Source organism: Haemaphysalis longicornis, unplaced genomic scaffold (assembly GCF_048455015.1).
Source record: "Haemaphysalis longicornis isolate Haplotype H1 unplaced genomic scaffold, Haemaphysalis longicornis Haplotype H1 scaffold_9, whole genome shotgun sequence".
Taxonomy (NCBI): Eukaryota; Metazoa; Arthropoda; class Arachnida; order Ixodida; family Ixodidae; genus Haemaphysalis; species Haemaphysalis longicornis.
In genome coordinates this window covers 100147109-100173498 of record NW_027526460.1, presented here as the reverse complement: position 1 = coordinate 100173498, position 26390 = coordinate 100147109, and the positions used below count along the sequence as shown (strand labels likewise).

Sequence of the window (26390 nt, the reverse complement as noted above, 5' to 3'; positions counted from 1 at the left end):
AGCACCGAAGCACCGCGCCTACCCTCGCCTACACTCTCCCACTCACGCGGGAGCTCCGGCGAGCTCCCGCGATGCGAGCGCCCTCACACGCCCGAGCGCGCTCCTCCTCTCCACTCACTCGCCGCTGATCCGCCCGCACCACCTGCTCCGGTTGCTAGGGGAGAGGAGGAGCACGCGCGCTCGCAGCTGTTACTATGGGAGAGGGGGTGAGAGCGGAGAGATAACACCTGCGGGCGCGTGGACGCCGCACGGCGCCTGACATGGCTCGACTAAGAAATGCATTCGCATTTAAAATGTGCCCATGGCGAACGCGTCTTTGGAGAACGTGCCTTTGTCTTGAACGTGGAATGGCAAACGTGCCTTTGTCTTAGAAACTAGGGTTCGCGGCACATACTGCAATATACAGTAGTAATTTTGGGCGTGCTTATACAGACGTCGCGATTCGACTGTAAGCTATTTGCGCTAATAGCGCTAACAAGAGCGATTACGGTGCCATCCACCCGTAGAACACATGCACGAAGAAGACGCAGAAACAACATAATAATGATAGTGATCAGAGGAGACAGCCACACCACTGAACGCGTGTTCCTCAAGAAAATATGAAGAAAGTGGCACTACCGTACGCTTCCCCTCAACGCCGTGCATAAACTGAGTGCGCTACCTTCTACGCGGCGTCCGTTTCTCTACTTCCAATTCTATGGTGGGTGAGGTAATGGACATTCAACCGTCTACAGCGACACCAGCTATGAAAAGTTACTACAGCGTAAGGAGATCTAAGATGTCCTTTTTTCAGAAAGGACACTCCTTTATTTTCAACTAAAATAACGAAACTGTGCAGTCAAATTGACTTATCCATAAGACGTTGCGATCAAATAGGTATTCACCGTTTCCTTTTCTAAATTTCTTCGTACCCTGGCTTGCAGAAATATCTGTGGGGAATACGCAAGGTTTTAAATGTACCGGTGGCCTCTAAAATGGCCAACCAACTTGTAGTACACGCGAAGGTGGTTATCAAATGGTGTACAAAAACTGATCCATCAGCAGACACCTCTTGGTATAGAAGTTGTTTACCAAGTTTATCAAGGAAGCGGTTAAACACATGAGCGACGCCCTAGATTTTTGTAACTGGATCCGGAGGGGAAGGTTAGTAAACTTTAAACCGCAATAGAACATATCCAGGTGACCTGTCAGGTATTCTATTGGATATATTTACTCTGTTGGGTATAATAAAACACCTTAAAAGGCAGCTCTTACTTTAAGCCAAATACTTGGAAGCTTCCTGTCGTAGTTTTTGAGCTTCTTGCAAATTGGCTTCATTGTATACTTTGCAGAGTTTTGCTAGAGAAAACGCATTGGTACATCTGCAGATATTATAAATGGTTGGAGATACACCAAGGTTGCTCTAAACGTGTTGCAGGTAACAAAAAACAAAAGTTGTCTTACCGTGTTGCCCCCTCGTCTGGTTTCGTTCGCATCAAAGCATCGTTCTTGTTTGACAAGAGTTGGATGATCTAGAACAGAAAAAGAGTGGACAGAAACTTCATGGAGTGTAAACCTGGTTCTACAGCCAAGTTAAGAGCAATACTAGCAACTACGATGCAAATCCTAATTAACCCCTAATGTTTTGCCAACATTCCGGTGATGAAAGAATATCCTCAGGAAAAACAGCTTGATAGAATCGTTAACCGCGGTAGTCAAGTGTGCGATATTTCCGACGTAGTTGAGACGTATATCGTATGTTTATGGAAAGATAAAGTATTCAAGAAAAAGCACAAGGAAAAAAAATTCACAGCATATCCACGGGGTGAATGATGATGAGTGGGCGAAGCTCCTGAGGGGAAATCATCGGTAAAACCGTGACTCTTCAGTGAAAGTTCGCCCACTACATCTGTGTCCGAACGTAACGTCTAGAAAGTCTCGCTTAAACCGCGCGTCGGCACCTTGGGGCTGAGCTCGCCTGATGCGTTTTGCAGACGCCTCACGAGCTCCCACTGCATCGGGGTCTGCCTGCCGATACGCGCGCTTTCTCGCCGCTTCCCGTTCTCTGACGTTTTGGAGATCCTCTTCGCGCCGCAGCCGTGCCGCTTCGCGTACGGCAGGGTCCTCGCGCCGTTGCCGTGACGCTTGGGCCTCTCGTTCTCGAACGCTAGGATCTTGGCGGCGTCGTCGCGCAGCCAGACGACACGCTTCGGCCTCCCGCTCTCGTACGGCAGGATCTTGGCGGCGGCGTCGCGCAGCTTCACGGAGCGCTTCTGCCTCGCGGGCTCGCACATCTGCAGCCTTATCCATCGGGCGACTCCGAGCGCGCGCCAACAGCGAACGGATTTTATTACAACGCTCCCCGCCATCTCGTAAATAATCCAAGAACTAAACTAGAGGTAGCCACGCCATCTAGTAAACAATCCAAGCGCATCTTTTCATCATATACAAGTACCGCCATCTAGTAAACAATCGAAGAACTAAACTAGAGGTAGCCACGCCATCTAGAAAACAATCCAAGAACTAAACTAGAGGTGGCTACATACATACGTCGAGGATGGACAGACCCACGCCCTAAGGAGCTTCGCCCCTAAAAGAAGGCCCTATATTTATTGCGAAGGTGCATCGAGAACAGCATTTCACAGAGGAAAACTCTGAGTCTGTGATCTGATGTTCGTCGCCTGCGCGAAAGGAAGGAGCATGAATCACTGTAGATAAAACACCAGTCGTAGCCAACCCCACATGCACACAGAATGTCAACAAAGTGGGAAATGTTTTCGTCGTGCACGTCCGGTCTTCCACGCATGCATTATATAGATGAGCGGCATAGGCAGGCACGCAACATTGACGTGCTGCGTATCAAAAGAGGCTATCCTTGTATTGTCTTCCAAGAGAAAGGTTCCGTGCGTCCTCGACGCGAGTAAGTAGTCCGCCGTACAGACGTGACCAAAATCGGACAGGATAAATGCATTGGCTTTGATGCAATTTTGATTTGCTTTGTTTTTCGGGGCTTTCAGCGGAACAGCGCCCAGCCTCATTTTAAAAATTCACGAGTCCACTGCGAGGCTGGCTCTCATGTCAGCTTTTTTGTTTCTCGGTAATGCTTACGAATCACTTTTGCTTTTTGTGTTTTTCGTTTGCTCGAGGAAAAGGTAACACTATCGTGCAGCAAGCAGCGGCTTGTTGTCCCGCCATCTGCAGAATTCCCCCCTCCCCTCCAGCAGAAGATTCGGCCATAACGATGTTCTATGAAGGGTAATAGAGTGGAAGCAATCGAAGTAGGGAAATAAAGAAAATTGAAAGCAGGGAATAGCGACCGAAGCGCAGGCACACGTGCCGTGGCAGTATCTCGCGGGCCGTCGCCAGCCGATTTCTTCTCTCCATCCTTTACTTGTTGCCCCTCGTTGGAAACACAGTAGCTGCGGATCCAATGATTGATAAAAAGAGGGACGTGCTGCATCTCAGCCCACTTCACACGTAGCTTAAAAGGTTTTCGCTGAAGTCTGGGAGAGCTGGCGCTTCCGCATTAGATTTAGAGATTGTCCAAATGTTGCTAGTCCACCCCCAAGTAGAGGGATCAAATAGTTTCCTCTTGATGTTGCAGAAGGAAGGCGCCGTGACACAGATTGTCTTGGCCACCGACTCGTGAAATTCCTATGCCCTGAGAATAGGAACACGCCCAATCAGGGATTGGGGATCCGGCTCGCACGGTAACCACAAGCCCTGCACGGCTTGCGTTTTGTCGGGTCTGGACAGCCGCCAGCCAAGAGCTCAGTGTCAAACAGGCGGTTTCCAAATTACACTATCGGACTTAGCACTTTCTGCCCAGAGACCTCATCGTTCGGTGAGCGAGAAGAGCTCAGTGTCAAACATGCGGTTTCCAAATTACACTATCGGACTTAGCACTTTCTGCCCAGAGACCTCATCGTTCGGTGAGCGAGTTCAGCCGCACAGATTTCTGACTCTTAGTGGGAAAAGCTATTTGGCGTAGGATGCCACCTCAAATGTGTCTTGATATTTCAGGCCTAAGATGGAAACGTCAGGCCCTCCACTACAGGAGATAGTTTTTATTAATGTTCACGAGTCATACAATGACCGCATCTACAATTACAACAATGTCTCGGTTTCCTCATGTTTTATAGAGGCGCTGTTGTTAAAGAAGGAAGATATCTGCCTACGAAATTCAACATTGCACACATTACTTCCGGGGCTGCAAAGCTCATGCCTGTCACTCACGCCCTTCTTTCCAGTGACTAATATAGCCAATAGAGAAGACTGGAGATCTACTGTAACACAATTCTTTCCCATCATGCGCTGGACATAGTCCTTCTTTCGTGGACCTCACCAACAACTACTGAGCAAACAATTTTTCTACGACCAGTGGTGCCGAAGCACGCCACGAGATTGCCGTTCAGTGGCTTTCCAGTTACTGAGGCGTAGTTGGCAAAGAAAACTGCAGACACTGCGGTCCTTTCGGCAAACTAAAAACACGGCAAATGCCAATCGGTGATCTAGAATTGACGCAACTACGGCTTCCTGCGTACTAACCGTCAAGAAACATAGTCCAAATAGACTACCAATGAATTAACAAACACACGTTCGGTGCCCTTGACCCGCACATTCATCATTCCCTTTCATTCTGTCGGTGAGGATCTGAAGCAACACCTCTTTGAGGACTTCGTCCAAGGTTGCCGGAATTCACCGATGCTTATTTCTACTTGCTCCGAATGACACCAAGTGAGACGTGGAAGAATTGCGACATGCCGGAGACCAAACGGCACCTTTTATGTGTTTTCCCCTGCTTTCTGTCCCAAGTAAACTAAGGTCACCTTTGTGCGAGCTAAACGCTCGACGGCTGCTCTTTGAGGAAATCCTATTTCCCCTGCTTAACCCCAAAGTTACAAAGGCACTCGCACGTTTCCTGGGAACGAATAACTCGCACAAAGGCTGCAGCACGACAGACTTTGGCAGCAATTGCTATACTCCAACACCTAGTGCCTTGACGCTGAACAGGAACGTTTACGCTCTGTTTCTACCGTTCGTTTTCATTTTTCTGGTTTCCTATTTTTCTCCATTTCTTCCCCGTGTTCAGAGTAGCTGGTTTGCTACCCTGCACGCCGAGAAAGGAGCCGTTGTACTAATGTTTGTGTACTTTTTCTTCTAATTGCAGGGGACAAGAACTTGAAGAAGTTCATCGAGGACTATTTTCAAAAGCGGCCAGATGAAGACCGCGAGAAAAAGTCCGGGAAATGCGGTAAGTTCGAAATGAAGAAATGTGTACTTGGCATTCTCGGCGAAGGGATGGGCAATTTACCTAAAAAGCGTTCCTTCTTCAATGTAGGAAGATACCAGAAATAAATCCCATTTATTTTGAGATCGATAAGTTGTTTATATTACAGTTTAAGATATCTTTTACACTGAAGTTTTAATCGGTTGATTTGATGTGCCTCAGCTTCGTCCGCACGTTATAGAAAGATGAGAATTTCTAACTAGCCTGAAAAAAGCCATCTGAGGTTCCCTTTAGACGTTTAGGGGTCCATTAGCTCTCTAAACGTTTTCGATCTTCAAGGGAAATGCCAAAGCACTGCCTTATAGACGCACTTTAGATTTTTTTCGAGCATTGATTGCGCCAATGATGAACCAGCCCCTCGGTCACAGTTTAAAGAGACTCTGCAACACTTACGATAACGCTTGCACTCTTTCCTTTGCGTCTCGAAGCCGTGCGAAAGCTATAGTTATCGCCAGCACGGAGGGGTACTGCGTGATTCCCTCGTCGCTACAGATACGCCTCCCGTTTCTGCTTTGGTTTTATGGCTTTCTTTTTAAAGTGGCAGTCAAATGGGTTCACTGGTGTAACTAAATTCGAGAAAATCCGGCCAACAGTCACTACACCCCTCTAATCACGTCCTTTGAGCGGTCGAAGAAGGCCAAGGCTGGGAAAGAAAGAAAAATCTTTTGAGCAAGTTTCCAAGTTATCTGAGGGACATAAGCAGTAATTTATGGGCTAAGGTAGTTTACGAACCCCAATTCTAATTACTACTTGTGTGTGTTCACTACGTTATAAGAATTAAGGATTAAGAAAAAAAGAGTTGAGAAGAGTGTTGCAGGGTCCCTTTTAAACAAAGTTTGTAAGAAAAGCAAAAACGAGGTCAGTGGTGACAGTTGTTGACTACAAGGAACTATACAGAAAATATGACCCATGCTTGCTCCTCGTAGCGATAAAGACTCTCGAACTTGTCTTTTCGACTTTCCTGGCCGACGTTTGAAATTGCAGTTTTTCCCCAAGGATGATCCGGAGACAGCGGAAGAATATTTTAAGTAGAAAATAGTGCGACATTTCACAAATTTTAATCAACACTTCTTGCGTGTTTTGTTTCCGCCCTTTAAAATTTTATTTTGTCCTGTTTTAAATTCGGACGTGATTCCTTCACGCACGCTGCCTGAGAAGGAGCGCTTGCTGAAAATGCGCCTGAAAGTAAACGGCAAAGTTTTATATTCAACTTCCCAACCTTTTCAGCATCAGTCCTCACTTGAAGCAAAAGAACAAAAAAAAATAACCGAGCGGAGCGTGTGAGTTATCTGTATACTAGAAACGTATCTGGTGCGGTAGTGAATGCTCTCAACTGACGGAAAGGCAAAACTGCTTCTACAGAACGTCTTTGCACAAAAAATAGAATAAGTACAACCACGATGCGTTTTGTCCTACTGTCAGCAATAGGAACCACGAACACGTCAAATATGTCGACATTACACGGTCGAAGCGGGGACTTGATTCCTTGCAGACTACATGGCCGCGCGAGTACGGCCATCAATGTATACATTAGGATGCAAACATACACTAAAGAAACTTACACGAGCATTTTCTTAGGGCAAAAATACAGCTCGGTTGTTAAGGAATTTATTACAACCGTAACAACATCTGGTTCATATTCTTCGGCTGCCATGGGTATTAATTGCGGCTTTATATAATAAATGCCAGTCTACGTAGCTCTTATAATTCTTGCGATTCCACGAAAAAAACGACGAAAGTGTTGTTACTTTCTCTCGACTATGATACAGGAATACCGATAGTTCGCGTTTTTTAGGCTGTGTAAACGATATTGCTGCACCTAGATTAGGCCGCCGTAAAGCTTTCTACATTTTTTCTGTAGTAAAAGATGTACTCCACCCACACATCTAAAAATTACCGTTAGTGTTTTTCTGTTATTCTGTATTGTTTGTTTGCAACTGTTCGTGGTTTCTTTTTCTTTTTGTACTCATTTTCGTTATTTTGTACTCCTTTCTTTTTGTACTCCTGGTGTCTGTACGCTCGTCCTTCTCCTTGGAAATGAGTAGCAATAGCCTTAGTTGTATCAATCTACAATGTAAATAAACATAGTAGTAAATTTGGTTTTACGGCGTGTTTCTTACAATTGGTTACTTCTTTAGTTTCGTCAATGCCCGCTTTGTTTGAAAATATCTTCTGCTACTTACTGATAACATTCAAATACAAGAAATGAGAAGCCTGAAAACAAAAACAAAAGAAATATCATAGCGCGATATTCACGCGGGATTACTGTTGACGAATGAAGAGAAATAGATATTCACACCAAAACATAAACCAAGAGGTGGGGTTTCGGGGCTGTGGCTTGCTCACAAGCGTACTCGCTGTTCCAGAATTTCCACATGAGCAAACACAACAAAAAGGGTGTTTTATTAAAAGCCCAGTTATTTTTACCCTCCTACAAGGACCATCTAGCTTCTACACTTCTATGCAGCTGTTTATTCTTGCTTGAAAGGCTTGCGCGAGCACATTGCATTAGAACGCTCAAGCTTCGGCCCTGTGCATACAACGAGGCATCATTTGTTCCTCTGCTGCAAGGCGCCGGGAGAGTTCGAAACTGTGTTCTCCCAACCGTTGCTTCTTGGGGCGAGTATGGGGGAAAGCACGTGTGGTGTGAAAAGATAAGCCTCGCGGCAAAAAGCCGTTGTCCCGGAAAAAGAAATAAATCTCGACACCAAGCTTCCTCACTTTGTTACTACAGAGTTCCTTTATGCGAGCCTTGTTGCAAGAACTGTTCCCACAACCAACTTGGGTGGCTCTTGTGCTCCTGTTTAGCGCCCCACTCCGTTTCACGCTCGAAATCTCCCATTTTGCGCTGGTAATTGGCCGTGTACTGTAGCCTTCCGGAGGGCAACCATGTGGCGCCTGTTGTACTAATGGGTTTACGAACACAGTTGACAGGTATCGCGCCTACGTGAGGACTTATAGGTTTCAGCAGTAGTGGTGACCCGTAGAAACCACGCAAAAATCAGTGCTTGGCCAAAATGGCAGCATCTCCCCTTCATGGATAATGGCTAAGGCGCGGAGTACGGGGACTCGAAGTGACATACAAGTTGCGCCCCGAGTGACATCCGATTTGCGCCCCGACCGTCATTCGATTTGAGCTGTGAGTTGCACCTTGATTATTCCCTAAATGAAACTGCAACTCACGGCTCAAAATCGAATTTCGCTTGATTTTTGCTTGATGGTTGTGTGCGCACGGATGGACGCGGACGGACATTGTGTGGTCCTAAGGTACTCCGCACCTAAAAGAACTGGGGTATTTATACCTCAATCTGATAGGCAACGTGTGTGTCCACGAAATTTCCGTTGTGGTGGTACGTATTTGTGGGTCACGGGGGTATGACTCCCCACTACAGCGGATGTTGCCGACATTGCTTCTATGACAAAGAGAAAGGGGATGAAATAGAAATAAAGTATTTAGTTACCTCTCTAGAGTACTTTGTTCAATTTTTGTACTTGTTTTTTATCTTGGCGTAACCTTTACGGCATTTCAGAGATGCAGTATCGTCGTATGAGTAAACGAGGACGCATCTGAACCGAATAAACTGAGGACAGCGACAGAATCCCGATAAAAAAAAGTATTTGTCCAAGCTATTCTCATAACTTTTCATACGCGCTCTTTTGTTTTGAAAACAAGAGGCGTGTTTTCAAGGCGGCAGTAGTTGTTTTCTTATTATACGTTTCGCTTGTACCTAAACATGGCTATAAACTTTAACCTGAACACAAAAATAAACCAAAAACTTCTCCAGAAGTAAAATATTTTACTTCTTGTGCAAATGCGTGTATTAAAGTAGGTTTATAATTGTATAGCTTTGTTTGTTCACACTCAGAAAAAATATTATTTGGCAAAATAATAGGGCTAATACTAGTATATAAAATTTTTGCATAATGGCTATCTCACAATTTCCACAACTAGTGAACCTAACTAATTGGACACAATCTAATATCGCCTTGTATAACCTGTAATATACACCTAACGGTGTTATCACAACGCTTTTCGCCTTTATTAGCAAGTTTGACAATATTGTGTGAACGCAAGAATATGTAGTTACACTTACTTCGCCTCTTATCCTATCTGTCCGTCTCTGTGTTAATCACAGCCGCGCACACTCCCAAGAAACCCATAAATACTCAATAATTATTGTTTCCCCAAAGCCACTGAGGTAGTGGCAACGGCAATCGCTTTTCATTTGTCAAAAGTCACACTGCTCACGAATATAGTTTACCCAGCCAAACACGCCGTATTTTTGTATAGCGGGCTTTACTTGGGTACGACCTCTAAACGACGGCTCGTTACCAGTCTTAGCACTGTTTGCGTAATTCTTCTTCAAAGGATACTGATCTCAGAGTTCACACTTCGAAGAACCGGCTTAAAAAGTTGACACTGCATATGAAGCAATGTTTCGCCCTCCATAATAACCGTGCAACAATGATTTCATTTGACAGTGCCAACTTCTCATTGATCAGCCTTAGAAAAACAGCGAATATCCCTAAAGGTGCACCCGCAAACATTTTTTTGTCCCTTACGATTTCGTCAAGACTTGAAGAAAATTTATCTCTGTTCGCAAACATTTCTTTGTCCCTTAGCATTTCGTAGAGAGGTTCAGCAAATGCATCCCTTATAATACCCAACAACAGTCAGACAATGATCTACTTTTTTTTTCTTTCAGATTGGGTTCACCCTGGCTGTCTGTGTTCGAACCAAAGCTTTTTCTGCGCGAATATGGGACTCCGAAAGCTACCGGAGACAATTCCGCTGAATACGACGAACTTGTGAGTGGCCGGTTTTTGCATTACCCATGTTCTTTTCGTGCACACGTGAAGGACATAGACTGCTTGAATGACGAGTATTCTCAATACTTCACAATTATTAGAAACAATTTGAGCAACAACATTTGCAGCTGAACGGAGATTTTTGTCAGCGTTTGTCTTTATCTGACTCTGTAACCAGCGGCATATAATGATAGTAGTAGGAAATATTGCGTGGTTCTGTTGCGCCGGAATACGACGGGACGGATTTTTTTCGCAGAGGCTGAGGGCAGAAACTCGCGGGGAAGCGGACTGATTAGATGGAAGACAAAAAAAGGCAGCAAAAAAGAAAGACGCAGAACAGAAAATGCAAAAATAAATATTTTCACAGAAAAACAAGGGAACAAATGTAGCCAGCCCCGCGCAACGGCGCACAAAGGGGCGAAAAGCTCAAAGACGTTCCGCTCGGTATCGACTTTCGGCGAAGGGGAATAAAAGACCCTAAGCCTAACTATGTGACCGGATAAAGGGCTCGGGGGAAAGCGGGATGTTCATCGCATTAAAGCGATCGGTCTTCCGGCCAGGGCGTGATCTTTTCTTTACGACAGAGCACACAGCTAATGCCAAACTGGCCATCCGAAGGAGTAATTCGCCGCCCAACAATGCAGTTGGGACACTCGGCCAACCCAGATAGGTGTGTACGATCCGGAAACACACGAAGACAGTTACTGGAAGAAAAGTTTCTCAGTCATTTCAGCCCGAAACCAGGGAACAGATTTTTATTGCGCTGGTGTTCTTTGGGAGAATAGACATTAAAAAAAAAATCAGTGCGAGATTTATTGGCGGCTTTTTACGTACAAGGTTCACCAGCAATGCCGACTGTTATTTGCTTTTTAACAGTCTCGGTGCACCGCACAATGATTCACGCCCGTTGTGGCTATAACTAACGCACTCACACCCTTTCCAAAAAACAAAGAAAACACCCTTGGGAAGGGTGTAATTAACAAAAAAAGCCATTTCAAAGGGTATTTTAATGTGGTTTTTGCTAGAATGAACCCGCCGTAGTGGCTCAGTGGCTAAGGCGTTGCGCTGCTGAGCAGACGGTCGCGGGTTCGATTCCCGGCCGCGGCGGCTGCGTTTCTGATGGAGGCGAAAAGCGAAAACGCTGGTGTGTCGAGATTTTGGCGCCCGTAAAGATCCACAGTGGTAAAAATTAATCCGGAGCCCTCCATTAGGCGCGCCTCACCGCCTGCGTTGCTTCGGCACGTTAAACCCTACAATCAATCAATCAATCAAACAAGCAAGCAAGCAAGCAATCAACCAATCAATCAATCAATCAATCAATCATTCGATTTCTGCTAGGGTGTAAGGGTGTTATAAGCAGTTATTGACAACCATGGAGGTGTAAATATTTTACAGTATGGTCTGTTTGCTGGATTTACCCGCGTCGTTGGCGGCCTACATATCGGTGCCTTTGTTGATCACCAGCACCGCGATTGCGTCGCCATCACTCATAGTCCATCCTCTCTTGCCGCCTACGCTGCCCTGCATCCCTGCACGCTCCATTTTTAACCTGTGCAAACGCTCACAGAGCGCACTGTAAAATTATTTACCCCAATTTTGTCTATAACACACTAGTAAGAAGCACAAAAACAATCCTTGTAAGAGGTGTTATACATTTAAAAGACCCCGTAAAGGCCAGTTTTCTTGCGTTTTTGCGCGGGTTCAAGGGTGTTCTGTATGCTCGCACCATTTAAAAAAAGGCGTTTTGTTGTATTTTTTGCTATGGTGTATTGGCGTTAGTTATAGACACTACAAATTTTCTTTAAGGGTGTAAATCGTTTTACAGCGCGCGTGGAGGTCCTGTGACGGACGCACCGGCTACCAACTTGACTTAAGCTATCCCCTAGCCTCGATGTAGGCAGACATGTGAGCAAGGCGCTGGCTCCGCGGATGTCACCGTCTCCGCATGTGGTCTAATATTCTCTGTTATTCGATCGCTGTGTTGCCGTAGATAGACGGCCCAAATGTTTGCAATGTGCCACATGTATTGATCATGCAATAACGTTTTACAGAACGGTAAAATTTACTTCGCACGAGTAGGCGTATTCATTTGTTCTAGTCTTTGTAAACCAATGATGCACATGCATCACTTCTTCCGATATTGATGCTCTGTAAGCCCTATCGCTGTGATTAAATATAAAATGTTAATTTGATGCCATTTGAAGCACATAAGGCTTGCTTAAAAAAGATTTAGGGGGTGTGGTTGTAATTAAAAATAAGAGGTTTCCGCAGTCAAAAGGCTAACAAAAATCGGTGTGGTTACAAATACTCTGGAAGTGTCACGCTTGCAGGAACCACAGATCCTTATATTCTGGATGAACCAGAGTTTTTGGCGTGAGTTAGGGAGGCTAGCTTGCTGCGCTTCCAGACATGGCATATTGTGCCCTATCGTTTTTTAAATCTTCGTGCAGCGTCTGACACGCATGCCATTTGCATGTTTGTCAGACAAACAAAGAAAAGACGCAAAAAACAAATGTCAGGAAGACCCACGACGTCTCCACTATAATCACTACCTGCTGAAGTATTCCTAGGCTAAACGTTTGCTCAGCTGCGAAAAAAATGGAATAATCGGATGAAGTTCTGATGTAGTATTGTACGCGTATTGGAGTGCACGGCTACAGATCAACTGCAACACTCATTAGCGCTCCCGGGAATATCGACAAACAGATACTTTTCTTTGTCGCGTCGACCAGGAAACGGTCGCTTGCACTCGTAAATGACCCCTCAACCAGGACTTAATCGCGCAACGTCATAGGCACGGAGTCATTGTAGGAGTTAACAGCATTTTTAAATATTTACCGAAGTCTTCTCCTTTGTACACACTGCCCCTACAAAACTTCGCTTCCTGTGCTATGCCATTCCACATCGAACGGACAGCAAAGCTTTTTCTGCTTTCTTCCCTGGTACAGTGGAATGAAGACGCCATATCCTAAAGTAGCATATGGTTAGCATCTGAAATACCACAGGAATTCACGTCGTGCCACGCGCACTACCAGCGGTGCGCTTGCACGATTGTGTTTTGGGAAGCCGCACACTTGATTGGAATACATTGGTTGCAGCAGTGACTCATGGTAAATTGAAAATGAGGCACAAATTCCAGGAGTCTTATTCCCTCCGCAGGCGACTAGGAAAACCACGAGCGCAATATGAGTCCTTAGCCTAGCCTTCTTTTCTCTTTCTCTCTTTCCTTCTCTTCACCCGCACTGAATTGTATGCAGGTGAGCTCCTTGCCGAGCACAATACTTCCAGTGCACTTCCTTTCTTTTTCCTTTGCCTTGAACAACAGCTACTACTAGGTTAGAGGGCGTATGCTATAATGGTGCTAGAATAAACATAGTTTCTGAGAGAGTGGCTGTGGTTTCATGACATGGTACTTACAACCCATTCAGTGCATCAGGAAGCTAAAATTAGTACCCTGTATGAAACTTGTATCCCAGACGAAAATATCAGAGGCGTGTGACCATCGCCTTTATTAAGGAAGGCAAGTTAGTGCGGCGATGGTAGTAGAGGATACTAATCTGAGATAAAGGCCCCGCCACGGTGGGTCCGTGGCTAAGGTGTTGTGCCGCGGAGCCTAAAGACATGGGTTCGATTACGGATCGCAGCAGCTGCTTTTCAGATGGAGGCGAAAAGCGAAAACACCGATGTGTCGTGATATCGGCGCATATTAAACATCACCAAATGGTCGGAAAAATTGGCGCAGCTCGCACTAGTAGTGCAAGGCTGAGAAACAGCAGAGCTTGCAGCCTCTCTGCCTTCGGCCCACGCGCAAGTCTGGACGACGCCACTGGACACCAGCCTTTATACGATGTGTTGCGTAGTGACGTCACGGCTCGACGGGCGCCAGTGAGGTGAGCCGGAGCCATGCCTTGGCTAGCGAAGTGCGCGCGCAGCTGTCACAGCTGGGCCAGGGGTTGCTAGGCTACGCATGGCAACATCATTGCTCCGGCTGGGGTTTTGGTGCGACGGACGAATAACGCTCGGCTTAAACAGCACTGCGGTCAATGTTCAGGAGTCCTCCCCTACGCCGCGCCTTACTGTCCAGTTGTAGCTGCGGCGCGGAGACCCCCCAAATTTATTTTCTTTTCATTTGAGGTAAAGGGCAGATGCTTTTGCCAAGCATCCGCAATTTTTATGACTTCGTAGCTTATGCTTCGGCTGCTTCAATCATTGTCCCTTTCTTTCTGCAGGGATATTTCTGGCAACTCGTTCACTCACCTGAAGAAAACCGACTTTCCACTGATGGCGCAACTGACACTGCTGTAAGTGTTTCGCGAACAGCTGTGGCCCCTTTTCAGCCAGCGAATATTTTTTGCACGAAGAAAATGCAAAATCGCTGCTCTATATCAGGTACACTTACGTAAACATGCGATGCCTTCAGTCAGTCCGTTTCATTCCAGAAGGCGAAATGAGATTTCCCCAAGCGCAGTACTCGTTGCGCGTCGGTAAGAGTGCGCTGCACCCCGCCTTCCCCCCCCTCTCCCCCCCCCCTATTTTTGTTGGCTTGTTCGTGTCATAGAAAGAGAGTAGTATACTGGCGACGTTTCTGAATGATGGTACAATTTTGAGTGGCGAGACAGCCCTATTTGGGATTTCAGCTTACATCACTCGTAGACCGTTTGGAGATAAAACGATTGTACCTAAGCAATGCCTGGGTCTACGAAGCCAAACTCCAATACAGTGACCCTGTGCACTACATTTTCGCACAATTTCTGAACCTATTCATTTTTTATTGGTTACTTTCGTGGCCCGTAAATTCGTGCCATAAAACGTCTCTCGCCTGTATGCAATACTTGGCATGCTGTGCGCGTACATCAACGTCGTTTTTGTCTTACGAGGAATTTATTTGCACTAACAGCAATCAAACGCGAAGTAAACGCGGGGCTTGCCCGCAGATGCCTCGGGTGGCTAGTGGGGGGACAACATAAAACTCGAGCATTAAATTTACATTTCAGCTCACGCAGCTCGAAATTATGCGCCGTGCGGGAGAATTATTCCCTCGAATTGTGTGGAGAGCGATATACTGGCTTTATAGCAAAGCTTTTGCCGTGCTTTTGCTATCCGCGAGCAGCAGACTTTAGATCTTGTCATTGCCCTTTTGGTTGCGCGTGTCGAAAAACATTTAACACTTGGCGTAAGCTAGAGTAATTGATGTGGGATTTTGATATTTGTTTTCCATTTAGGACGGCTGCTACATGAATACGTGAAAATGAACGAGGTTCTACTATGTGTGGGCAATTCGGAGCGACAAACTAGCAACTGCGTTAGACTGTAGTGAACCCCTCGCCGCACCCATAACGAATTTCTCAATATATTTATACAGCAAAAAAGCCTGCAGTAAAAGACCACCAGATGGCGCAGGCGACGTAGTTAGGTATTGTGTCTTGGGAAAACAGCACTTATCCTTGTTTGGGAGGCAAAATTGAGACAGGTACTCACCCCGCGTTTGTTGTGCATGTAGAAGATAATGGTTTGCAAGGTGTACAAATGGATCCTAAGGTTTCGGGTCACCTGTCCCATACTTTAACAATTGAGCTACCCAGCTAGCCGGGTTCTTTTGGATTTTTCTGGGGCTCTTGTGTGAATATAATTGGATCCCGCTTTCTTTTGAAAGTGGTAGCCAGCGGCCTTGAGGCAACTATAGATAAAGAAGGCCTACTCTTTACCCGCAGGACATGACTCGAATTTCTACGGCTTATCAGGAGCAGTGGAAAAGGATTTAGTCTCATCCAATAAGTGGACCAAAGAGTGCAGTGACCGAGCCCTTCGATATTAAAGGGACTGTGAGCACTGTACCTGCTATAGGCACATGATTGCATTATTTTTCTTTTTCAGTGTTCTCTCTTCGTCAGGCGTCAAAAGCTTGGGGGAAGACGTGTTTGGAAACCTTCCCAAGCTGAAAAGCTTGTAAGTATATTTCCTGGCGAGAATGCACTTACGTAACCGTTCATATTTATTGCAAGTAGGCTGAATTCTTCCAGTTGCCTCTGCACTCCTCCCGCAGTAAGTTTTCGTCGCTACAGTAATATATTCCAACAACTTTAGTTTGCAAAACAAATAAATACAACTTGTATATGAAAAACAATTGGGGCAAAATCTTTGTTCAGCGCAAAACTCCAGGGCCCTTACATTTAACAAAACCAATGAGGTCGCATTTTTTACAATAAGCCGAAGGATGTATGAAGTTGGGATTTTGGGGCAAAATGCGCATGAAGCCCCTGCTGGGCGTGTATGACTCTGCTTCCGAAACCCTGTTAAGTAAAGTGCTGAAGAAAACTTGGATGACGCTGGACCATCGTTTTAAAAAGTGGAATGCGATTGCTGGTAATGAGCAGTCAATGATGATGATGACGATGATGCTGGTGGTGTTGGTGGTGGGGGTGAGGGTGGAAGGGGGTGGGGGGGGGGTGGGGGGGGGTGGTTTGATTTAACTCACCCAAGGCCACCTGCGGTAAACAGCACCAAAAACAGTGTTCAGCTATCAAAGATGCAAAGGTAAATACTAAAATGCATCAACCCAAAAACAAAAGTACAATCAATCAATGAATAATATAATAACTGGTGTAAAAGGCTAGGTTGTAATCATATGTGATACGAGAAGAGGTGTACAGATTTAACTTCTGATAAAAATACAGCCACATTCGAGAGAAAACATAAGTTGTCCACTAAAAAGTACGATGGGTGCTGTGGGAGGTGCTGTCTGTAACGTTCCCCGAACTGTTTGTGTGGTGTTGTGTTGAGTGTCTTGCGTGTAATTATTATGCGAAGTACGAATAGGCCTTCCCCACGCCTGCTACGCAGGAATCTTGAATATCCAGTGAGCAAGTATAAGTGCGTCACAAGCAGCAGTCCAGATGTCAACCGCGCTCTCGTACAAAACAACGACTAAAACTGCCCCGCCCCGTTAGACAGCACCGAATCAATGCCGCATATTATCTCTCCTGGTTGCCTACCGGACAAAGGCTGATGTCAGGATCGCAGAGTCATTCGATTTACTCCACGATAAATGGAAAGTTTCCGCTTCTCGAATAGACCAATGAAGATTTTTGGGTCCCGACACCATGACCAGCTTTACCGCGGCGCGAAACGAAACTTAACGTAACACTAAAGCGTAAAATCAATTCGGTGCGTATCGGCAGATATATTGTCAATAATAAAAATACGCAAAACGCAGCACCAGCAGCCGGTACGTGTTCACCCAGAAAATGAGAAAAACGGGGAAACAGGTATCGACGTCCCAAACACTGCAGGGCGCTGCAGTTTGTGGCATTGGGAATTGCAAATCTGTGGTGAAACGTGATTGCTTCATCCGTGGAGTTGCCGTTGTGGTAAAATAATCGACAACAATACAGTTTTAGCTGTCCGTTTTTCATGGTCCGCTCCGCTCCGGTAGCAAGCGGGGGCGCCATTGCGCATGCGTGATGCGCTTGGCCGAGCTGCATTGGCTGCTGCAGCTCCGCTTGTGCTGTGCCGGCCGCCGACAACGGAGCGTTTTTGACGGACCGCTCCGCTCCGGTACCAAGCGGGGGCGCCATTGCGCATGCGTGACGCGCTTGGCCGCGAGCTGCATTGGCTGCTGCAGCTCCGCTTGTGCTGTGCCGGCCGCCGACAACGGAGCGGATCAACAAAAACGGCCAGCGAAAACTCTCCCCGAATGCATTTTTCTGGCCAGACATGTACTCCGAAACTAGGTATGTAGATACGCAGGTTAGTGTAAAAAACGAATGGCAAGTATAACAGAAAGTAACCACACGTACGCCGCTTTTGGGCCACACCTTCTAGATGGAAAAAAATGCATGCTTTCTGCGGAGGTAGTTCTTTTTTGGGCGAATACGGGGGGATGAAGGGAGCACTCTAGGGTCGGTTGGAGTAGGTTGGAGGATTAAACCCTCAATTTCCTCCGCTCTGACGTGGGTTGTGCAAGGGTGATTGAACCACTGTTCCAGCTGACTGCGCCCACCGGAGACGCGCACGCAAGAAAACCGGGTGCGCGCTGAGATGCATCGCAGGTGTTCGCCTTTTCTAAACTGATCCATCATTTACCCCCGCGCATTTTACCTGAAACGATTTCCCAGAATCGCGAGAGAACGCTGGGGAAAGAAAACGTTCTTCAATTTCGCATTATCCTAGGAAAGCAGCTTGCACCGTCGGGTACGGCAAATATTCTGGCGTGCGTGTGGGTTCAAGGGCCGCCAAGGCGGCGCATTTCTGAGCCGATTTTACCGGGTTTTACTAATTCGATGTTCGGGCCTTTCTGATGGGCGAAACAACGACGTTTTAAAATAGAACATTTAATCAGATCGCCCGTCGCAGGAAACATATACAAAGTCGAATCGCACGAGCGGAAATGCAGGTTGGTAATCGGGCGTCCCAGCCTCGCGGACGACTTCAGACCATTCTAAAAGCTAAACTGCGCAGTACCAACAAGAAATTCGAGTTTTCAATATTCTGTGGAAAGAAAGGAAAGAAATTCTTTAATTTTAGCGAACTTATACCGCATGGAAGCCGACGTGTAGCGCGAGTGGTCGGAACAAGAAACAAATTCTTTAATGTCTTTAAGTCTTTAAGTCTTTAAGTCTTTAAATTCTTTAAGTCTTTCATGTTTGAGCTGTTGATATTCTTTAGAGGGGGGAGTAGAATGGGAAAACAGGAATTGTGTCGCGCACTCTAGAATTGGTGTTTACTCGTTGCGTCGAGGCAAATACGGGTTTTGAATGAAATTCTTAAACGGCGGTCTTTCGAATCCTCGAAGGGATAAAGTTTTCAAAAATGCCACGCAAAACAATTTTCAATGCACATGGGTCAACGTCACGCCATAAAAGCAGTGAGGTCTCTGCTTTTAAGGTCTCTGCTTCTAAGGCGTACGCTTCGCTTGTTGTCAAAAATGATTTCAGTGAATCTAATAACCAACAATGTTCTCTTGACATGTAACGTTTGCAACGCAGGATTTCAGACACCGCAAATCATCGCTGTTATTCAAAAGCGCCGCAATTTGCGGCGACTCCGAAAATGATAGCAACGCTGCAGCGTGTTTCGGGTTTCCCCGAATAAACGTGACAATGAAGAAAAGTTAAAATGAAAATTTTGACTATTCGACATCCTCCCAAGGAGTTTAGAGGCATATCTGAGGGTTATCCTTTGTTTATTTATTAGTACTTTTAGATTTCATGGCAAGATTTCGCAGGCTTTATTATATGGCGCAAGTCGTGCCACCTGATCTGCGCCTAATACTTTTGCGCCATAATCGAATGGCCGCTTGGCGGGCAACACTGGAGTATCACGTGCCTAAATATTTCCGCTGTGTTTTCGGCGTACACCAAAGAAGCGCCTTCGAAATCTCGTGGGCGGCGGAAGCTAGATTACGGCAGCCTTTGAATGACAAGAGAATCACCCGTTTATTGGTAATTTCTGCTACTAAACATCTTTCACCGCGATTTCGTGGCGAAAGGGTCCCCGAAAGTAGCAACGAGGCTCACATTTTCCCCTTCTAGCTTAGCATAGAGGAGGTTAAAAAGGAAAAGAAGAGGGAGTGAAGTGAGGGCATTTGGAGGAGGGAGACGGGGAAATGAAAATTTGAGCTTAAAACCGAAGGGTGGAACGCGGTTAAGAGTTTCTGGAAAAGAGGGGGGTGGCGGAAATTCCGTTGACTAACATGTCTATCTACGCTTGCTCATTAATCCTGATTCTCGCAAAGTGCATAGCCTGAGCAGTTGCTCCCCCAGGACGAGTTGCAAGAGCGGAAGCATAAGCGCTTTCGGTTTTCCCGAAGCCGATGCGGTGCAAAGAAGCAGGAGGTTTGCGCTTTCAGACAAAAAGGAAACGGTAACAGATTACGTGAACGAAACGCCCGTCCAAACGCAGAAAATACGGGGCCCCATTCCATAACAGCGTATATGAGTCGGGAAGCAGGTGCGAATGCTCGCCTCCTGAGTGTCTGCGCACGCCTACGCGAACCACTTCAGTAACGGCATGTTTCAGATTTCCGGTAGCATCTATGACAGGCTGTGGTTCTGTCGGCACGTCTACTGAATCCGCGATTTATATGGTTGTTTTACTACAAAACTTACTGAATGCTTTTGGTTGCGTTGCACTCAACTAGAAATAGAGCTACTTGTTTTTTTCTTTGTTCTGTGCCAAGAGCTGCGTCAACAAGGGTGTGATGAAATAAAATTTTCTGCACGCACGTTAACGAGAGTGAAAAATAAAGGTTAACAATGTTATTAGCGCAACATAAATGTTGGGGCAACGGTGTCACCCTGTTTGAGGAGCAGGTGCCGTGCCAAGCCAAGTACGCAGCACGAATCTTATGACCTGTTAAAGCCAGTTTTGAAGTTTCGTTGCAATACACCTCTCTACATTTGGTTCCAACGGTTATTTAATAGTAACCCCCATGAGGTGACAAGGCCACTGTTTGTGTATGACACGGTTGAACTCGGTGACCTACTTGAAATCCTGAATCGACAATGATTGTACAACTACGTCCAGTGCATTTCCAGGCCCCCAGTAATTCTCTCTGATGCTGGTAAAATTCAGAGATGTTTGAAAACTTACCCAGCGCCCATTCTTTGCAGATATCTCCGGGGTAACGAAATCAGACACATTGCAGCCAACACATTTGGAAATAGCACGTCCATCCGCAACATGTAAGTCTTTCCTTTTTTTTTCTCGGTAGAAGTAACCTCAAAATGCGAAGTTGAATTGTTCGCTAAAAAAGAAGCGTTTTTTAACGTACTATCGCTGTTTTTATTGATTTCCAGCTTTCCATTTATAGACCTTCACATTGTTTACAGCGTAAAGGCACTCTTAGTTGGAATATAACGACAGTTTGTCTGAAATACGCAGCCAAATGCAATGCGCAGCATTATTTTTCAGGAGTGCTGCTTGATCTTTTTGCCTTGCATGTATTACAGTTTTCTAATCTAGACAAAGTTTGTCGGGTGTGCGGTTCTTTGTAAAAATGGCGCAAAAGTAAATTAAACTTCAAAGAGGTAATATCCAACACACAATTTGAAATAATTTTTTCCGTGTAGCGGCGCTTCTTGATTTTTTTTTTAATTTTTGTAGGACAACGACAAAACCACCCTCATAACATGAATTACTTCTCAGAAAACAAAATTACAACTTCGCTATCAAGCTAAAGTTAGATATGCTTCTTTGGAATAATCAGTGATGAAGCACTCAAAATGGTAAAAAGTCTAATCTGTGGTACCATCATGCAGAAAAAAACTTCTGCCATTTGGGGACAATTGCGCAGTTAGACGAAATTTTCTGCTGCAATATTGTAATTCTTTTCCACGGCTTCTCCTATCGTTTCAGATACTTGTCTCACAACCCCTTGCAGTCAATCTCCCCTGATGGCTTTCGTGGTCTAGCAGCGCTGGAAACACTGTAAGTTCGCTTTTCCGCTATCAACTAGATTAGAAAAGGCAACATGTCCGTCTCTGGAATCTCGTGACGTCATCGGCGTAATAAAAAGCTTCGCGCCTTGTTATGTAAAATTAAAATGGCAGGGTACACTTTTATGCGTTTGCGGCAGTCTCTGAAAAAAAAAAAGATGTCCTAATTTGCGCTGAACACTACCTGACATCTTCAGAAGTGGGTACACGGACATAAGGAAATCGTATGAGGCGCGCTAAGGTTCTTGTACCCCTTAAAGTCTACAAATTGAATCGCTACACTATACTTGAAATAAACTGCGTTAGAACGGTGGTTTGGGCTAGTTGGTGCATACTAACTGGAATTCAAAAGAGCACAAAAAGACAGCACAGGAAACGACGACACACGGCGCTGTGTCTTTTTGCGCTGTTTTGAATTTCAGTTACTATACTTGAGTTACGATGTTTTTCGGGATAATAAAAATAACGGCCCAGTCACACAACTTTAGGCAAGCCACTGATAAACTCCCCAACTTGGGATCCACCGTTTGCTTGCCAATATTATAATAGGTGCTTTAGCTATTTATTCCTCTTCCTGAAAATACGCTAACTGGTAGGAAACTCCACATTATTCATAGTAACGAAGGATGAGCTATTGGTACAGTGGCATCATGACAACGAACGCAAAAAAAAAAATGGTTGGGTACCAGCTTGTTTCGCTGCAAATGTCGTAGAAAGATTATGTATTGCACTGCCCCGGGCCACGTAACACCTTAATCGGCCCCGCTCCAGTCCTCAGTCTCTTTCTCTCCCTTTCCTCCAACGATAGACGCAGGCTTCACAAAGCAAGTCAATATTTTTCGGGCCTGCACTGGTCGCGCAACAAGTGTCGAGAGCTTTAGTTACTGTTTGCTTGGAAATAATTGAGCTCGAGCGCTGTTTGTTTTCGTTTAAAGTGTTCTATGCCGGCGTACACAAACCTTACCGACATGATATCCCTCACGAAACTGACATCACTAGAAAAACTTCCATTGGCGCGGCGGCGCTATGATTCAAGCCAACGATAGTCTGGCCAACACGGGATGTGTGAAACTCTCTGCCAACTGGGCCATAAAGGCATGCCACGATAGCTGTACGAACTCGCCTTATGTACTTCCGCCTAATTTGACCTTTCAGATGGTGCTCCCGTTTAGGAGAAGTGAAGCGAAGTAGTGCGTCATGATGCTACTGAGCGCCGATAGCTGGCGCCTCGATAGGGCAGCGTAAAGCAGCGGAAGCTGCTGTGTTTATCCGTCCGCCGCCTATGTGGAGCGCCGCTCAGCTTGTGGAAGGCCGCCGCCGCGTTCCACAAGCTGAGCTCGCCGCAGCGCAAGCGTCTGGCGTACACGCCACGGAGCAGGACCAATGTGGTCGCGCGTTTGCCGAAACGACCCGCAAGTATGTCGTCACTCGCCAAACACACCCACAAGACTGCTGTCGACCCGCAAATAATGCTCCTTTCGCTGTAGCGGACCGTGACTTCACCAAACGAGTCGCTGACAACCCGTTCGGTTTCATTCGCATGGTTTGCAGGCGCCTGGGGTTCCAATCGGTTTTACGCAATGCTCCGGCGCGTGCAATCCAGTGTCTAATGATGGTGGGTCTAACGTTTCCATACCGACGAAATATAAATAGCTATGTGCAAGTTCATATCGATCAACAAAAAACATTCAGATGCTCCGGTGAAGGCACATTTGTCTTACGCGTTTTAGCGATTTCTATAGAAGAAGGATCAAGCTCATTTTTCGACTTTCTCTCGCCTCACTTTTACCGCTTTTAACGTGCTTTTTTTTTTTTTTTGCTGCCTCGAAAACCCAGCCTCGAGAACTCCCAGGGATGAAAGTTATCGCGTAGGCGTCCCGCAGCTGTCGCATTACCCACTCTAGGACTGAAAGAAAAGTGATGGCGGACCGCAACACAAGAGAAGAGCGTACGCTTTCACTCGGTATCGTAGGACAGCCCTTCGCGCCGAAGCTCGCGGCGTCGTGCGCAGGCGGTAACTATCCTACAAGAGACCTCGCGCGCAACGTCTTCGCAGTTTTTGGCATGGCCCGGCCGCGAATTGTTCGCATGGCCGAGGAAGAAGACGCCAACCGAAAGGCAGGGCGTACAGTCGCGTGCGATTTGAAGGTAATCGCGCAAGCTTCGACCAATAAAGATAATAACGCCCCCTCGCGGCATTTTGCAGCGTGCCTGGGGCCTAGTTTATGCATTCTCCTCTCCCTCGAGCGCTGTTCCTTAAAGCAGTCATCATTCCCGCGGCTAGTAAACCACCCTTTCCGTTTTGTAGCGATTGTGTGTGGTTGTAATCCCGTGTGTGCTTTCTTCTTGGCCATCGTGAGTGGCGATAGCACCGATTGTTATAAATGCCCAGCATTTCCCAACAATGTGTTTGTGCGCACCTTTTCGATAACTGCAGTAAGATACAAGTGGGACATCGTCGCTGCGCGCGAGATAAAAAAAGAGAAAGGCATTAGTGGTTTTGCCCCGGGAGTGATGGCTGCTTAAATAAACAGCGACCGCGGAAGAGCGGAATGCGTAAGCTGGGAGCCAGGCGCAGTTAGAGAAGCCACGTGGGGGCGTTATCGTCATGGTGGGTCGACGCGCGCGCGATTACCTTCAAATCGCGCGTGACTGTACTACTCAATCTTTGTGTCCTTCAACGCTTACCAACGACAGAAGAAAGGAGCGAGTCCTGCAGCGCGGAAAATAGCTGTCGCGATTGGGCTGTGAAATGCCCACTTTTTTTGCCCCTCCTATTTTAAACGAAGTCAATGTTCTATGGGCTTCTGCGGCGATGTATTAGACAATAACGACGCAGCGGGTACGTAGCAGTCACTTCTATAGCCAACCGACGGGGTTACTCTGAATGTTGCGCACGAGATGCTGCCGCTCCTATAAGAGTGACGAAGCACCGTAAGCATGACCAGTATAACCGGAATCTTGCGAACAGACGCAGTGAATTCGGTTTACCAACGCAACTACGTCTAGTGAATTTGGCGACGTTCTTGGTGTTAGAACCACCCCGTGATGCCGAATGAACCTGATCCGACATATCATGCGAATAATGATCGCGTAATTTGTCATGACGTCACCGCCGTTAAACTCTCGTCCGCTGCCGCCATGCTTGGAATCCCTGGCGTTCCACCTACTTAATTTCTGAGGTGTCAGTCGGGGTCTAGATCTCTTGGGCGTCGTTTACGTTTCAGCTTCCCGGCCCGGGTTCTCACACCACATTGAACTCCTGGTGCGAATGCTCTTTTGAAAAGACAGGGGCCACGACAAACCTTAATTTAGGCCAAGAAACTTCGACATTTGGTGCAAGAAGCATATTGTAAAGTCAGTGACACTCACGTATTGGTCTTCCTGCGGAACACTAACTACATGTCGCCAGCATTGAGCAGTCTCTCCATACATCCTTCTGTGGATGCGGACGCGTGCGGCGCTACCGGAATGCTTCGTAGCCACCAGCCAGGAGTGCGCGGTCTTGATGATGTACAAAGGAATCTTCTAAAACAGCATGCCCTTGAAGAAGGTTCGCACAGGTGGCATCTTGTCGAGGCTCTACTGTATTTCGAAAGCTGGGTCAGCTCCATGCATTCCTGATGTACGCTGGAAATGCGTATCGATCTTTTGAGACAGTTCCCCACCCTGTCTACTATTACGTAATCGGAGCTTGTTTATTTGCACAGCGTTGTGACTGCGGTCAAGTTCTGGAGCTGCCGATTTGGAGCATCCGTCCTAGAACATGAGTAGTCCGACGTGCTCACATCCGACATGCGGGTGAATTTATTGCCTTTGGTAGCGTCTATAGGCATGTCCTGCCAACCTGCATGCGAAACGCTAAAGGAGCGACTGGGGCGGCCGTTTCGTGGTGGTAGGGGAGGCGCGCTGGCTGCGTCATTTGTCCGTAGGCCTAGCACCAGAAGTAGTGTGACAGCAGACAAATATGCGTGGCACGCAGTGGTTTACCTTTTCTTCCACCGTGAACTGAGAACGTGCTGAGGTAGGCCTATGTAACGCACCCGGCTCTCACTCTACAACTGGTTCTATTCCCATGCAAACACAAAAGAGCTGGTATTTACTCTATACAGCGGTGCGAATTCTTTGTAGCGGACAACAAGAACTACAGCCTAAATAACAGCGGTGTTTCCAAAAATGAGGAACTGAATACGTTCGACCTTAAATATATAACACGAACAAGAGCAGCAATAATCAAGACATAAATTTGGCGCGAGTTTTTCGTCGTGGATTCGATATCACCGCGTGAATGGGGTACACCTATCAATGCCCCATAGCGCCATAACCCGTCACTGAAGACGACGAAGAGGATGCGGCTGGCCCGAGCGATCATGGCCGCTTGTAAATAGATCGCATCGCTCTGCGGCAACATTTTGTAAAAACATCACTTCATCGTCACCCATGGTTCGCCTCATCATTGTCCTGCTGCCACGTAACATTTTGGTGGAGGGTGCGGGTTTCAGTCCCATCCCGGCCCCGGGCTTCACCCCGTCTCGGCTCATGAAGTGGTCTCATCCTTGCTCTTGGAAAGGGTCGGCCCGCCCCAGCCCCGGTGAGCCACGGACGCGACATTCCCCAGCCCCGTGTCCCCTGCCCATGCCCCGCCGAGACCAGACGAACTGACCAGCCACGACCAGACGTATAGCCGACGACGTGTCCCCGCCCAGATCTCCGGCGCTTCTCCGAAAGCTTTGGACGTTGCCTCGTGGGTCGGCGGTGATCACAGCTGTTCCGGGGCCGGTGCTCATCGCGACCATCACCATCATCAGTGGCGGCAAGGACTTCATTGCACATGTTCGCATCGCTTTGCTCATCTGCGTCGCCACCCTGTCTTTGCC

The 26390-nt window shown here is 46.6% G+C and overlaps 1 protein-coding gene across 3 annotated transcripts in view; it reads left to right on the top strand.

Moving 5' to 3' along the window:
• Positions 1 to 26390, top strand: part of LOC144153602 (uncharacterized) — a 259014-nt gene that overhangs the window by 138295 nt on the left and 94329 nt on the right. For all 3 annotated transcript variants that reach the window (XM_077685248.1, XM_077685246.1, XM_077685247.1), the window contains 6 exons: positions 5150 to 5233; positions 9976 to 10078; positions 14308 to 14379; positions 15953 to 16024; positions 20689 to 20760; positions 21434 to 21505. In XM_077685248.1, coding sequence (XP_077541374.1) covers positions 5150 to 5233; positions 9976 to 10078; positions 14308 to 14379; positions 15953 to 16024; positions 20689 to 20760; positions 21434 to 21505 — 475 coding nt within the window. The remainder of the gene's footprint in view (positions 1 to 5149; positions 5234 to 9975; positions 10079 to 14307; positions 14380 to 15952; positions 16025 to 20688; positions 20761 to 21433; positions 21506 to 26390) is intronic.